General features: G+C 46.7%; 2 protein-coding genes across 2 annotated transcripts; one reads left to right on the top strand and one right to left on the bottom strand.

Annotated features, from left to right (window-relative positions):
* Nucleotides 1-2549: 2549 nt before the first annotated feature.
* Nucleotides 2550-4603, bottom strand: LOC114582767 (arylamine N-acetyltransferase, pineal gland isozyme NAT-10-like). The gene has a single exon (XM_028704022.2). It carries the CDS (start codon nucleotides 4177-4179, stop codon nucleotides 3367-3369), a length of 813 nt encoding a protein of 270 aa, XP_028559855.2. The 5' UTR covers nucleotides 4180-4603; the 3' UTR covers nucleotides 2550-3366.
* Nucleotides 4604-10998: 6395 nt separating this feature from the next.
* LOC114583362 (olfactory receptor 2D2-like) lies at nucleotides 10999-12327 on the top strand. The gene has a single exon (XM_028704686.2). It carries the CDS (start codon nucleotides 11024-11026, stop codon nucleotides 11954-11956), a length of 933 nt encoding a protein of 310 aa, XP_028560519.2. The 5' UTR covers nucleotides 10999-11023; the 3' UTR covers nucleotides 11957-12327.

The following is a 12327-nucleotide window of genomic DNA, read 5'->3' as shown; positions in this document are numbered from 1 at the left end:
CAAAAGACCCAAACTGCACCAGACCTTCACACGACGTGAGCAAATTCATCACCCAATAAACCAACAATTTATTTGCATATTGGATGGCGCAATGAGCAACCACCTCCAGGTTTGGTGTGTGTTGCAAAATTCCCATTAACAGCAAGCTGGCAGATCTGTTGCCTTTCTAATCTAGTTTGCCCAATATGCATTTGAAATATCCACCTTTCCTTTCTGTGCAATAAAGAGTTCTGTGAAACCAGGAGGCCTGCATATTCCTACCTCAGTTAAGACAGTCCAATAGAAAGATTTTGCCCACCTCCATTTCTTTGCAGACCAATACAGTACAGCCCACTAGGTACTTAACAGCCACACTTTCCTGCCACAGATTCATAGTTGGCATGAATTAAACACCTCTATTGAGGGCAATGTATATTTTATTTCACCAATAAAGGGCTGAGTGTCCTCATTCCCAGGAGAACCATTTTTTCCCCCATGGCAGGGGTTCTGTGTGCCTCCAGTGCAAGGCAGAAATTTAACAGGTGCAGCATTCGAAGACAAAGTGGTTGGGGAAAACATCACCTGTTCAGTTTCTGCCTGGCATGTAATTGTTTAAAACACAGGCAGCCTCCTAGCGGCACACCTTATGCAATCCTAGCCCCACCCGTTTGACAATTATTCAGTATATTCTATAACACCCCCACCTCCCCTTCCTTTTCTATATTCCATCCCCTTTCCCTCCATTCCATATGCTCACAGCTCTTACGCCAGGCGAGTTGCAGGCGGAGAAATTCTGGGTTAATGCAAGTCAAAAAGGCTTGTTTATTTCTAAGGGCTTTGGCTCCTCCCCTCTCACGTGACGTGACCCCGCCTCCCGAAGCCCCTCTATGCATGAACTCAAAGAGACCTCAGCATTTGTCTCCCGCAGATCATCACTCATTCTTCCCTCCCCAACTCCACCAACTACAAAGTGGTGACTCCCCATAGGCTGGCTCCAAGATTCTCCCTTCCCTCACCACCCAATTTTCTTGAGAATAAGGCGGACCTCCTTATCTGCTTCATTCATATGCCAGAGGGTTGCTATCAGAGTTTTGCACAGAGCTGGTCTGTTGTGACTCTGGGGTGTGTGTGTGTTTTAAAACCCTCAATGTTTCCCTAAAAACTGATGCACCTCTCGTCCCTCCCATCCCTGAGCCTTGTTGGTCTTCAGTGGGGACCTGCTAGTCTGGGGCTGATGCAGCAAATCTCTCCGTTTCTATTGGAACCCCAAACTTTGCCTAGGAGTGTGTTAAGTTGTGGGTGAACATATCAGACGACACAGCGATGCTTCAAACAGCTCTTGTTTATTCACAGGCCAGAACAGAACTGAACTGAAGGGGTCAGCCAGCCTGCTTATATAGAGCTCCACTACAACGCAACTGTAACCACTTTCTGTAACTATCCAATCACTGAACGTCACTTTCAATCCCTATTTGCATATGTGGACCTGAGTGAAAACTATCTACAGTATCCTGCTGGCCCTGGGTGAGAACGTCAGTACATAAGAGAGTGTGTTAAGAGGCTTATGAACAATCTATAAATGGAACATACAAATTTCTAATGCAGGGAAATGGATAGTTTCAGATTATGACCATGAGGAGGCACAAGTCCAACTCGCCACTCAGTCACGCAACTCTCTGGTTGAACTTGGGCCAGCCAGGGTCTCTCAGCCAGGCCAACTTTGCAGGGTCACGGCAAAAGAGAGGGGTGACCACCAATCTCCCACCTGTAAGGATTCTATCATCAAGTTAGTTGTCTGAGGGAAGAACTGTGTGTGGCAGCAACTGCCCTGTTCTGGATGTTGTTGCCTGCTGAGCTCTAGGGCAGGGAAGAATATTTTTGAGGAGAAAATATTCTTTACCAAGGGGAATCAGCCAGAACTGCCACTGGTGTTGGTTGCAGCTTTGAAAACTTGTGATCGAGTTTGCTTTCTCCCTCCCACTGCTTTTTTCCCGGGTGTCATGTACGGTACAGTGGTGCCCCGCAAGACGAATGCCCCGCAAGACGAAAAACTCACTAGACGAAAGGGTTCTCCGTTTTTTGAGTCGTTCCGCAAGACAAATTTCCCTATGGGCTTGCTTCGCAAAACGAAACGTCTTGCGAGTTCTTGCGAGTTTGTTTCCTTTTTCTTAAAGCCGCTAAGCCGCTAATAGCCGCTAAGCCGCTAATAGCCGCTAAGCTGCTAATAGCCGTGCTTTGCAAGACGAAAAGACCGCAAGACGAAGAGACTCGCGGAACGGATTAATTTCGTCTTGCGAGGCACCACTGTATTTTGAGACTGTGAGCCTGAGGGCAGAGACCATCTTAAAGCTGATTTTTATAAGCAGCTCTACGAGCCTCTTTTGGCTAAAGGTCATGGGAAGCAGGTTTGTTGTGCAAGAACTCCAAACTGCACTACCTGTTGTAATAAATGTAAATCGGCCCTTATTCCCTTATGGGGGACACAAGAGCCCTTATAGAGTCTTTTGCAGGTTCTCCATCGGTCGGAGAAAATAACAGAGGCCAACCAGAGAATATTGAGAAGCAAAGCAGATAGTAAACCTGATCTTTATTGAACTGTTGCAACAGGGTGTCCCCTTCACACGCAGGTGAAGGAGGAGGACCCAGAACCAAGGTGTGCCCGCCCTTATATAGACATTTTAAATTGCCCACCCTGGAGTACAAGACCACCCCCAGAAACATCATACATACATCACAGAAGGGGTGTAGCTCAAGACCACCCCGCTGACACATCATACCTACATCACAGAAAGGGCAGTCTACAACAGACTGTTAACCTGTCTGGCAGGTTACCTGTTAATGCTTACTTGATTGGATACCCTGGGGAGCCTGGCCAGCCTTCTGTAATGATAAATACTTAGTTCCTGAGACAGGTCACAGGCTCACCCTATTCATACACAGACATACCCTTAAGACAGGATTTGTGAATGAAAAGACAATGGGGAGGCTTTTCCATTTTCCTTGACCTTGCAGAGAAATCATTTGGTCAGTTTGGGAGTCAAAATGGTTCTAGGGCTGTTTTCCTGTGCTGCTTCAGACATGTGGTTTATATATTTATGTACGTGTTTGCTTGGTACATCTATGAACATTTATTATATATATATATAAGACCTTAATTTTTTTATTTCACTGCATTTGCAAAATAGCAAGAGTGTGGAAGTTAACAGACAGATTCGGGATTGGAGCAAACAAATGAAATTTCCTCTTTCTTTGGAGATTAGAATGTTTGTGACGCTTCCATGACATCACAGCACTTAACCAATGGCTAGGAGCTACACCCTGAGAAATTATTTACAAACCATCTTTTAGGCTATAATCTGGATTGGGAGCAATTTCCACCATCCCTCATTAACCTTCCTCAAGAGGTGGCAGGATTTCTTCATCCTTTGGCTTGAAGTCCCCGCTCAGATTGATCCCAAATTTCTCACGGAGCACCACTGGGATCTCGTTGCTCTGCAGGGTGGTCTCTGTACGCTCCTCTCCCTTCTTGGAAATGAGACGCCAACCCATGTAGGTGAGGCGCCCGCCATTTTCTTTCTGCAGGGAGCAGAAGGATTTGCAAACGAATATGGAGCTGGGCGAAGTCTGGTGATACAGACACATGCCCGTAAAATCGTCCAATTTCTTCTCCTCGAGGGTGAACTGATATAAGGGCCTCCCCTCCTTCCCAGAGACTTCTCGGCGTTCCAGCACCCAGACGCCCCCTTGGAGGCCCAGCCAAAAAATGCCACCTTCCTGGACTTGCTCCACAGAGGCCTTCAGCTCTAATGGCTCCGTGAAGCCTTCACCAAAGCCCACGTCGCAGAGCAGCTGGCGCCCACCCAGCTGCACCAAAATCACCATGTGGTCCAACGGGGGGCCATAGCAGCCGGTGAAACGGTTCCGGACACGCCCGGCCGCAGCTTTGGCATCAAATCCCAATGCCTGCAGCAGCCACAGGAAGAGGCCATTCAGCTCAAAACAGAAGCCACCCCGATGCTGCCGGACGATCTTGTTGTAGAGGGAGGACACTTCCAGGACGATGGGCTCCCCGGAATGGATACTGAGGCTCTCGAAGGGCACGGAGAGGAGGTGGCACCGGTGGAGGCTGCGCAGGGTCTCCAGAGAAGGCTGTGTGGGGCCCTGGTACCCGATCCGTTGCAGGTAATGTCCAATGTCCATTCTGGACTGGACTCAGGAAGTAGATGAGGAAGGATGAGGAGGTAGATCGGGATTCCTATTCTTTCCGCTCCCAGAGCTCGCAGGTGAGAGACCTTTTCCACACAGAGGGTTATATCGCCTTCCCTGCAACCTTCCACATGTATAAGGTGGAGAGGTAAATGTGAGCAGAGCCAGAGATGGAAAGGGGCAGAATGTATCTGGCTAGCTGGTTTCTGCATACACTTCTCTCTGTGTGCAGCAGCCTCACATGCAAGAAAGAGGTATTAAGCAGAGTTCAAGGGCACATTCCAGCGAGGTTAAAACTCAGGGAGGATCCTCACCCCTGAGCTATCATTAATGGATCTTCCGATTCTTCACATCCTGCTCCGAACCCCATTCCAAGCTCATGGAACCCAGAAATCCTGGCTCTCACCACATTCCTGCTTGCCGGTCCGTATGCAAAAGCAAGCAGTTGTTCTGCTATGTGGAAAGAAAGAGAGAGAGAGAAAGGAAATGAGGGATATCATGTGACCATGGATATACACCACACATTCACAAACACTCAGATACAGACAGAGCACCTCCCACTGGCTCCTGTTTCAACTCTCTGGCAGGCTCTTAACCCTTGCTAGCCTCTGTCCAATTAAATACACTTTAGGAATTAAATCAAAAGTACAGTGGTACCTCGGGTTAAGTACTTGATTCGTTCTGGAGGTCTGTTCTTAACCTGAAACTGTTCTTAACCTGAAGCACCACTTTAGCTAATGGGACCTCCTGCTGCTGCTGCACCGCTGCTGCACAATTTCTGTTCTCATCCTGAAGCAAAGTTCTTAACCTGAGGTACTATTTCTGGGTTAGCAGAGTCAGTAACCTGAAGCGTATGTAACCTGAAGCGTATATAACCTGAGGTACCACTGTATAGCATAGCCATGAAAGCGGTGACTCTGTTTTTCTCTCTTTCTCACCCCACTCTCCATTTAAAATATTTCCCCCACACTTTCCTGCATTATTCTGTTTTTCAGGAGGCCCCTTCCGTTTCAGCCTTTAGATGAGTGTGGAATTAAATGCAGGCGATTAAGAAAATTTACAGATGGTATTTAGCTCTGAGTAGACTTGTTAAAATGTATAAGACTGAATCAGGACGTGGGTGGCGCTGTGGGTAAAAGCCTCGGCGCCTAGGGCTTGCCGATCGAAAGGTTGGCGGTTCGAATCCCCGCGGCGGGGTGCTCTCCCATTGCTCGGTCCCAGCGCCTGCCAACCTAGCAGTTCGAAAGCACCCCCGGGTGCAAGTAGATAAATAGGGACTGCTTACTGGCGGGAAGGTAAACGGCGTTTCCGTGTGCTGCGCTGGCTAGCCAGATGCAGCTTTGTCACGCTGGCCACGTGACCCGGAAGTGTCTCAGGACAGCGCTGGCCCCCGGCCTCTTGAGTGAGATGGGCGCACAACCCTAGAGTCTGTCAAGACTGGCCCGTACGGGCAGGGGTACCTTTACCTTTACTTTACCTTAGACTTGTTAAAATGTATAAGACTGAATCAGATAATTGCTGGAGATGCAACGAGGCTGAGGGTACATTCTGTCATATGTGGTGGACTTGTAAAAGAGTATTGGGAAATAATTCATAATGAATTTTTTAAAAAATGTTTAAAAGTTGTTTCCCAAGAAAACCAGAGTCCTTTTTGTTGGGGATAATTCAGATGGAAATTCCCAGGTGTCAAAAAAGATTATTTATGTATGCCACTACTGCGGTCCGTGTTTTGCTAGCCCAAGAATGGAAAACAAGCAAGGTCCCAACTAACAAAGAATGGCAACTTAAGCTGATGGAATATGCGCAGCTTGCAGTCTTAACATATAGAATAAGAAAACAAGAAGAACATACGTTTAGAGAAGATTGGAAAATGTTTATTGAATATATGGGTGGAAATTGTGTACATTTGAAAACGTTGGCAGCATTAAGATAAATTCAACAGTGTAAATAAGTTTTAATGGATGTAATAATGGAATACTGAATGGTTTAGTTTATGTAAAATATGCAGGGATTTATGGTATGCAAAATGAACCATGGAAAGAGGAGAAGGGAAGTCGCTGATATTTTAAGGTTGTTTAAATGGATATTCTAAAATAGAAAATAGAAAACTTAATAAAAATATGTATTAAAAAGGAAAAAAGAAAACATATTTCTATAATGCTTAATTGATGGTCTTCAATTTTAATTTTATGTGGTTTTTAATTATATACAGTACGTGCATTTTTATGCACACTTTACCACAATAGCTGCCATTTTGTACACAATACTTGGCTTCAGACCTGCACCTGTAAAATTTGGAGGCTTGAAAATTCTGACGGGTGGCTGTGTTTTGGTTTGCATATTGTTTCAGAAAACGCAGATTTGGTAGGTTTGCCTTCAGCGTGAGCTAAAAATTCTCCACTATCCCTACTCATGGCTAATTAAGCTTCTTTGGCCATGGGTGCATCTAATCTTTGCCACAGTTGCATCATCTTTCAAATATGTTCTGAGCATAAAAAGCACCATTCCCAAATGACAAAGGCAGAAGTCACACACAGGGGGATTTAAGTGCAATAATTAGTTGTTTATAATCCAGATGGAAATAGGGGAATGGTCTTTAGGGGCAAGTTGATGGATCCAGCACGGAGCAGAACTAGAAAGTTTATTATTGCACCGAGCTCTTAAATAGATGAGAGTAATACATTAGGCAAGGAGCCATGGAAAGAAAGCATTCATTCTGTTCTAAATTTATGGGTCAACAATGGGCCAGTAGAATCCATGACTGGAAGCAGACGGTGGTCTCCATCCCATTAGAAGGCTTTAAGAACTCGTCAGAGAGATATCTTGAAGGAGCTTGAAGCTTAGTGAATCCTGGCAGTGCTCGGCGACATTGTCCAAGGTGCAAGGTGTGGTGGTCTCAGGTGGGCTGATCCGAACGCAGAACTTGAATGAAATAAAACAGTGCAGTGACTGCCTCTTGATCCTTACATTTGATCACCTCTCTCTGTTATATGTCTGCTTCTCTTCTATGCCACCCTTCTCGCAAAAATGGTTAAAAGTAAAATTAGCTTTATGGCTAATGTCCAGGGCTGTGCAACCACTATACCTTAAAGAATTCTGGGCGCCACAGTTTACACCTCACAGAGCAACAATTCCATTAGCAGAATTCCAAGGGGGGAAATGTGCTTCGTAGTCTAAGGCACCACCTTTGAGGATTCCAGCCCATCCTTCTTTAGAGCATTTCAAACTGTTGAGTCCGTTGTATCTCCATCATGGGTGAGAAGACACATCTCACGAGTTTTTCTCTCTAGTGTGAGGGATGCAATTGTCTCGCCACGAACTGGGATTGATCTGAAGTGGCAGCTTTTCAAACTGTGTGCTGGAAGAACCCTGCAGTTCTTGAGAAGCTTTGTGAGGTGTGTGTGTATCTATTAATGGGAACATCTGTCGACAGCAGATGAGGTAACCTGAAAATGAGATTTCCCAACAAAGCTGCTGATCTTCACCTTGCAATGTGTCATGTGCATTCTTGGTTATACTCTCAGGTCATGGGTGGAAAGGGGTAGCGGTGAGGTCCGAATGGGTCTGCTCAGTGTGCCTGGCATGAAGAGGGTGTGCACCTGAGAGCAGGCATCTTCAACCTTTTCAGACTCATTTTTAACCCCAATATGCACTTGGGAACAGATTTCTAAGTCATTTACCCTATATCTACATGGTGGTAATTTTCGAACCACCACAGGGGATTGAACCCAGGGACCTTTTGCATGTAAATCAGACTGCAGATCTTCGTCACATCAGTGAAGGAAATGCAAGTCAAAAGTAGGAAGGATTCCCTGAAGGTCTCATTTCAAGCAACATCTGATGGGATTCTTACTGAGTGTAAAATGTGGAGAGTAGAATCTTCTTGGGTCTAGCCCCCTCCTCCATACTGCTGTGCACCACACCAGACCTCCATATGTGTGGTTTGTGAGACTCACGTGATCCCTTTACAATGGGATCTAGGAGGAACTAGGATCTGTAAATCAGGTCTTTAATGTGTACCTGAAATCCACACTCAATCCAGACAGTTGCTATTGAAGCATCCTTTGGTTACTGCTTACTCCCTGCAAGTCTTACTATCCAAGACAGGGTTATACAGGGAGGAAGCCACACAATACCTGAGGCAGGGAAAGCCAACATGGTGCCTCCAGATATTGTTGGACCACAGCTCCCACCATTCCTGACCACTGGCCATGCTGGCTGGGGCTGATGGGAGTTGTAGTCTCGACAACATCTGGAGGGCATAACACTGGCTATCCCTAAGTTAAAGGATCACCTTAGAAGTTGTTCCCAGTTTGATTAAACATGCTCTTAGGCTCACTCCTAGGTTCCTGAGGAACAAGAAGTTCCAGAGGTCCATTGCTTAGAACAGGTTAAGTTTCCTGTGAAAATAGATCACTGAAGGCTTATGGGATTGAGTAATAATTGTGTTTATTTACAGAGTGAACTTATTTACAGCTTGAACTGTCCAACAGCACATCCCAACTAGAGAAGCAGTCAACACTCCTAAACACACTTTCCAAAGGTTACAGAGCCTTAAATGAATTTGCTTCCACTTGGCCTGTTGAGCATTTGTCCTGATTTGTTTGCACAAAGTTTGCGGGGAGGTTAAATGGCCACAGCTATTTATTGAGCATTTGATCTGCCTTGTCTGCGGGAAGTTTGTATCAAGAAGCCACATGTTTCTCCCTTCACTTCCCTGTTTGCAAAAAGTCCGTTTTGCAGTGAAGCAGCTTTGTTGCACTGGTGATAAATCATCTTTATGTGAGCAACCTGAATTTGCCAGAAACGGCAATGGCCTGGGAATGCCCTCAGTCTCACTTCCCCATTCAAACAGCTGTTTCTTTAAAGAGAGAGAGAGAGACCTAGATTATGCCACCCTTTCGACTATGTCATACTTGAAAGAGGAACATATGCCTTTATGTCCCATTCAGGAGATTTGGGGAAGTCCTTGCTATTGAGATCAATCACCAGCAGCTTCCTTAGCAACAGATGTACTTGGCAACTTGGCAACATACAATTAACGAAGTTCCATCTGGCTGTGTTATGCTTCTGCTGTCCAGATGCGCAGTCTTACAACAATACCTTTTCCTCCCCAGTAGAACCGAACTCTAGAAATGAGCATCAGGGGGTGGGGGCGGCAGGGACGGGGAAAATACCCTACAGCCCTACAAATTTGCAGCATATCCTATGAAGGGCACTGCTGGGCTAGCTCCCATGACGTCAACTAAACATTCATGGCTTCCTTGTTCTGGAGCAGTTCTGCAATTTAAAGCCAACAAGCAACGAATGCCTCTGGCTTTCTCCTGCTGCTCTGAATTAACATGGTAAGGAAGTTGACTTTAACTGATTTCAGTTGAGTTTAACTGATTTGTTTGTCTGCCATAGAAGCTGCAAAACCTGGAAATGCTAGATTCACATCATGGATGAAGAACCTTCCCTTATGGAGAAGGACCATGACTCCATGTGCTTTGCATGCAGAAGGTCCCCGGCTCAATCCCACCTCTTTTGGGCAGGAGAGCTGCTGTCAGTCACTGCAGGCAGCACTGAGTTAGTAAAGGTAAAGGTACCCCTGCCCGTACGGGCCAGTCTTGACAGACTCTAGGGTTGTGCGCCCATCTCACTCAAGAGGCCGGGGGCCAGTGCTGTCTGGAGACACTTCCAGGTCACGTGGCCAGCGTGACATCGCTGCTCTGGCGAGCCAGAGCCGCACACGGAACACCGTTTACCTTCCCGCTAGTAAGCGGTCCCTATTTATCTACTTGCACCCGGGGGTGCTTTCGAACTGCTAGGTTGGCAGGTGTTGGGACCGAACGACGGGAGCGCACCCCGCCGCGGGGATTCGAACCGCCGACCTTTCGATCGGCAAGCCCTAGGTGCTGAGGCTTTTACCCACAGCGCCACCTAGGTGGACCCAAACTCTGATTCGGTGTAACACAGCTTCCCATGTCCCTGTAACTTCTGTTAACTATAAAAGCCCATATTTTTATCTCAGCTTGATTAAATGATCTGCCCTATTGGAACCACGAATGGTCATGGATTTGGGGGCAAAAAGGTTGCTTTTCAAATTTTACACACATCATAAAAGCCCTAACTTCCGATGCTGAGTGGTTTCTGTGGAATTTCAAATTTCACTGCAAGCTGTCATGCCTCCTGTTTAACTAAGGGCTTGTCTACACTTAACCCTGGGAAAGCCTACTGTTTACCACTGTCAAGTGGGTTTTGCTCCAGACTGATGTTTGCTCCAATTTAGTGCTAAATAGTGGGTTTCCCATGGGGGCGCAGCAGGGCAAATGGAAAACCGCTCGGACCCAGGGCCCCCAAAGCATGGGACAAATGAAAAACCACTAAGGACAAGCAGAAGTGTAGATGAGCCCTATGCATTGCATGAAGAAGTACTTTTATCTGTCCTGGATCTTCCAACATGTAGCTTCCTTGGATCTAGAGTTATGAAAGATGGAGAAAAACTTTTCTATACCCACTTCATTCATGCCATGTATAATTTTCAGCGCATTTCTTCTTCACTTTCCTAATCACAAAAAATCTATTTTTATTTTGTAAAGTAGATTTTGTTGCTTTAGAGCATCCTACTTTGTGGGTGTCATTTTTCTTGTCCTTTAACAGCACACTTGGGGCCCTGCCATGGAGGAAGGCTGCCCTCAAAGCTGGTGGAACGTGGAGGGGCAAAATCAACCAAATACAAGACAAATATACCAGCCAATCCTGTCCAGTTATGGCATCTGGGAACTTGTTTGTTAACCCTCCCCGTTCCTCTTTTCTCTTTAGGATGCAAGACAGAACAGTGCCTGGGAACTACACCATGATCACCCAGGTCTACCTGGTGGGACTCACCAGCCACCGGAGAACACAGCTTGCCCTCTTTGTGATTATCCTCGTTGCCTATCTGATCTCCATGGCGAGCAACCTCCTCATCATCCTGCTGGTCCAAATGGACTTCCGCCTCCATACCCCGATGTACTTCTTCCTCACCAACCTCTCACTCTTGGAGATGTGCTTCACCAGCACCGTTGTGCCCCAGATGTTGGCTCACCTGCTCGCCGGGGATGGGAGGCTTTCGTTTGGGCGCTGCGCCTTCCAGATGTACATGGCCTGCTCTCTGGGTTGCACCGAAGGCCTCTTGCTGGGGGCCATGGCCTACGACCGTTACATGGCGATCTGCTGCCCCCTGGTGTATGCTGTAGCCATGAGCCGGGCACGCTGTTTGATGCTGGCTGCCATCTCGTGGGTAGGAGCCTTCCTTCTCTCTGGGCTCATCACAGCTTTTATCATGCAGCTCCCTTTCTGCGGCCCCAATGAGATCAACCATTTCAACTGCGAGTTTGTCATGGTGATAAGGCTGGGATGCACCAACACGAGCTTCACAGAGGCCATCATCTTGGGGGTGGGGGTTTTCATACTAATTGTCCCTCTGGCCACCATCTTGATCTCTTACGGACTCATCATGGCGACTGTCGTGTGCATGAGCTCAGGGGAGAGCCGGAGCAAGGCTTTCTCCACGTGTGCTTCCCACCTGATGGTGGTCACCATGTTTTATGGCTGCCTCATTGGCCTGTACATGAGGCCTCGGTCAGGGACAGACCCCAGCCATGACAAACACGTTTCCATCTTTTATGTTGTCATCACCCCTCTCCTCAACCCAATCATCTACACGTTGCGAAATAAGGATGTCCATGCCGCAGTGGCTAAAGTCTTCAGGATAGAGCTGATAAACACAAGACCTGAGTGGTCTTGAGAGGCAGCATTGTGTTTAGCAAACTGTGGTTGTCCAAACAAATCTATGATGTTGAAGGACGAACAGGACGGAGTGAGGGAACTCACTGAAGCTCATAGATTTATAGGACCTCAGAAAATCTGATAAAAAGTATCTCTTGATCTCCTATATTTAGCAATGACAGAATCATTCAAGGACCTGAGGGGAGGAGCAGGGCTTGGGGTGGTGGTGGTAAGAGTTGCACGAAGAGCTGCCTACTATTTAGCTACTGGTGTTCCAATTGAGGTGGGTCCTCATTCCAGACTAGCATCAGAGGGTTTCTTAAAAACTGACCTGCCTTAAGCAGAGAAAAGAACTGGCTTTCAAAAGAAGAAGCAGCAGAAGAAATTCCT

Source organism: Podarcis muralis, chromosome 13 (assembly GCF_964188315.1).
Source record: "Podarcis muralis chromosome 13, rPodMur119.hap1.1, whole genome shotgun sequence".
Lineage (NCBI taxonomy): Eukaryota > Metazoa > Chordata > Lepidosauria > Squamata > Lacertidae > Podarcis > Podarcis muralis.
The sequence above is the reverse complement of the archived record's forward strand: the minus strand, read 5'-3'. Positions and strand labels throughout refer to the sequence as shown.